A 3,183-nucleotide genomic window follows, 5' to 3' on the forward strand; every position below is an offset into this window, starting at 1 on the left:
CAAACTGATCCTTGAAACTGACAGATGAAATTTTCTTTGAGCAGAGCTAAGGCAACATTAAGTTGAAATTTGATAAGGCATTTTTGATGTGTATCATTTACCTCCCTCTTCCGACATATTAAACATATCAGATTAACAAGAAGGGTAGTTATTTCGTTAAAAGTAAATGAGCGCCTGTAAAAAATCAAGAAGAATGCGCATATGTCGCATATGAAACTGATTATTATTTTCAACTTACGGGAATTGTCCTGCCCCGACTGGCGTAAGTTGAAAGCAAGCAAATAGTATTTCGATCAATTCGCAAGACGTTTTGTGTAAATTAGAAAGAAATTAGTAGGAAAAAATCAAACATAGGAGTTTTTCAAAGCTGAACAATATGTACTACCATTCCAGGAGATGTTCATTGTGATCTTTTGTTTTACACAAATCAAAAAAAAAGAATAAACTTCCCTTTATAATAGCATAATTTTGCAAAAGAAATCCTTTTAATCACCGTTAAGAAATCTCGTTACCTGAAGATAGACTGGCACCAACTGTCTGCGGAAACATTCGTCAAAATCTCTTCTCAGATAATTTCATCGTTAAGGCACAATGAACTAAGAAAAAACTCCTTCCGTAATCTTTGATAACTTAACCACTCTTTATTTTCCCGTGAATAGTAAGAATTCAATGATTCGACTGTTTGTAAACTAATTGTTGTGTTCAAAGACTGATATATTCCCTTTCAAAAAAAGCTGGAATTCCTCCTTTCTTGAACTTTTGCCGAACATAATAGTCAACAAATAATTAGTTACTTCAAGCCAGCAAGATAACCAACAAAAAGGGATACCTAATATAAACATATTCAACTGAAATTATTCTTCAAATATCGCTGTTACAACTCCAATTAATTTAAATGTTACAACCATGCCTTCACTAGATCCCCGCGACAGACAATTATATTGTAATTAAAATATCTGAAGAAAAAAAGGAAAGGAATGCCATGGGACTTGATAACTGATAATTACTTGAGAAAAAATATGGAAATTGCGCTGAGAACATATGGGTGCAATAAAGTTGACGGATAGGCGGAAATTTCAATATATAATATAAGAAAAAGTCTAATGTGTCCCACTGATACCTTTTAAGTAATTGAAATATAAATGATGGATGAATTATGTGCACTGAATACTCGATTTGACCCGAAACTTTACTGCAGGAATGATTATAAATGAAATTATGATTATACAAACTAATTTGTAGTGAAAATTTGCGGAAAGTTAGAAAAAAAACACAAAGAGGAAGAATGTTAATTATCGCTTCCAATATCTAGATAAAAATCATGCTATTAATTCATTTAGTTTATTGAGCCAATTAATTCAAATGACGATTGAATAAGAATTTTTGAGAAGAATTTGTCTCTTTTATAATACTACCCATGGTAAAGAATTATGGTAACAATTTATTCAATTTATTAAACTAATGGACTCCTATGATGACTAATTGGTAAACATAATTTTTGAAAATTTCCTATCTGTTCTTCAATTAAACTAATTTATTTATAACCGCATTTCTAACGTAGTGACTTTTCTTGAATGTCAAGAAAGTTTTCGCAAAATATTCGTTTCTGATGTAATGACCCAGTGATACTGAAGTTTAACACTCAATTTCAAGTTATAAAAAATGTCAATTGTCATCGTTAAAATCAAAACAAAATGCGGCACTTTTGGCGGTGATAAATTTAGCAAATGGATAAATGATAGAAAAAATGATATAAAATAAAATTTAACTTATTAATGCTGCATGTAGTAAAGTAATTTAACTTATTTAACAATGCAAGCCAATTAAAAACAAATTCTTAAGTGAAAATAAAAAGGAAGAAATCCTTCATCAAAAGTCAATTTTACTCAAAGACAAATGCAAATTTTCTTATTGATCAAACTTTGGTATTATTGCGCTTGTTAACTTTCAACCAACAAAAAAAGAAAAAAATGAAACTTACTTTTAACCCTTACATTAGAACTACATTCTGAATCCTCTTGATACTTCTCTTGCATTTGCTCCTGCGCCACTTTATGGCATACCTCAAATGCTTGTCCGATCGTTCGTACGACACGCATTGCTTGACTCTGGAAAAGTTTTATTGAAATCAATTGAATTTTTTTCACAAAAAAAAACAAATGTATGGTGAAAGAAAGTTTGAAACTTCTAATTTCATTTACTACGAATGAAAGTTGCAATTAGAAGAATGGTATGAAAATATGGAAGATGAAATTTGATATAACATTTCTACAACGATTGAGGGAGCGAGATTTCACCCGATGATATTTTGGGTTGTACGATTTTTAGAATAAACTTATCAACACTCAATACATTACTTTTCATATTGAATTCATTTTGACTCAGCGACTCAGATTATTGCCTTTTTAATTTCCTGAATGAATTAAAAACTCAGTGTAACCGCTATATGTAGAAATTATCGTTGCTGTTTTTCGTACCACTGACTACAAAAAGAAGGAAAATCAACCAAAAATATTGACCAGATAAAATAGTAAAAAAATCTCGTTAAAACGAATTAAGACATTATTCAATTGAAATTCGAGAAAGTATAGCCCCAGTACTATTTAGAAATGCTATTTTAAAAGTTTAGCTGTGAAATTTGCTCTTGATCTTTTTTACCACGATTATGAAATGATATTGAACATTTTGAGACTGAATCGAAGCAAAATTTCTCCTCTACTCAATTTTTTCCATTTCCTAAATTTCACATCTTCTTTTTTTCAATATATAGTGAATTTATACTACAAAAAAAAAAAAAAAAAAAAAATAAATATGTACAATTCAAATTGATGTATGGTTTTAAATTTTCGACAATTCCCTCGGGAACTGACTTTATTCATCGTTGGCGAAATAGAGTACTTTTATTCTTTTGCACTTAAAGCAGCTGCATTACAAAAAAAAAATATATATATCATACCTCCGATTCATATAGCAGCATAGGCTTTTCAACACATTTGCTGTTCAGATCGTCGAAATTTCAATATTTTTGTTTGCTAAGGAATAGATGTTCAACAAACATATACATACACATACATACAAACACACATACACACAAATATACACACACACACACACACACACACACACACACAACACAACAAATACACACACAACGGATGTTCTTACAAAAGAAGTGTGATGTAC

At 30.3% G+C, this 3,183-nt stretch overlaps 1 protein-coding gene across 1 annotated transcript in view; it reads right to left on the reverse strand.

Moving 5' to 3' along the window:
* Positions 1-3,183, reverse strand: part of LOAG_02104 (hypothetical protein) — a 13,813-nt gene that overhangs the window by 9,202 nt on the left and 1,428 nt on the right. Inside the window, exon 2 of the mRNA XM_020445933.1 lies at positions 1,982-2,108. Within this exon, the coding sequence (XP_020303665.1) occupies positions 1,982-2,108 (127 nt within the window). The remainder of the gene's footprint in view (positions 1-1,981; positions 2,109-3,183) is intronic.

The sequence above is a fragment of the Loa loa genome, assembly GCF_000183805.2.
Source record: "Loa loa unplaced genomic scaffold supercont3.21, whole genome shotgun sequence".
NCBI classification, from domain to species: domain Eukaryota; kingdom Metazoa; phylum Nematoda; class Chromadorea; order Rhabditida; family Onchocercidae; genus Loa; species Loa loa.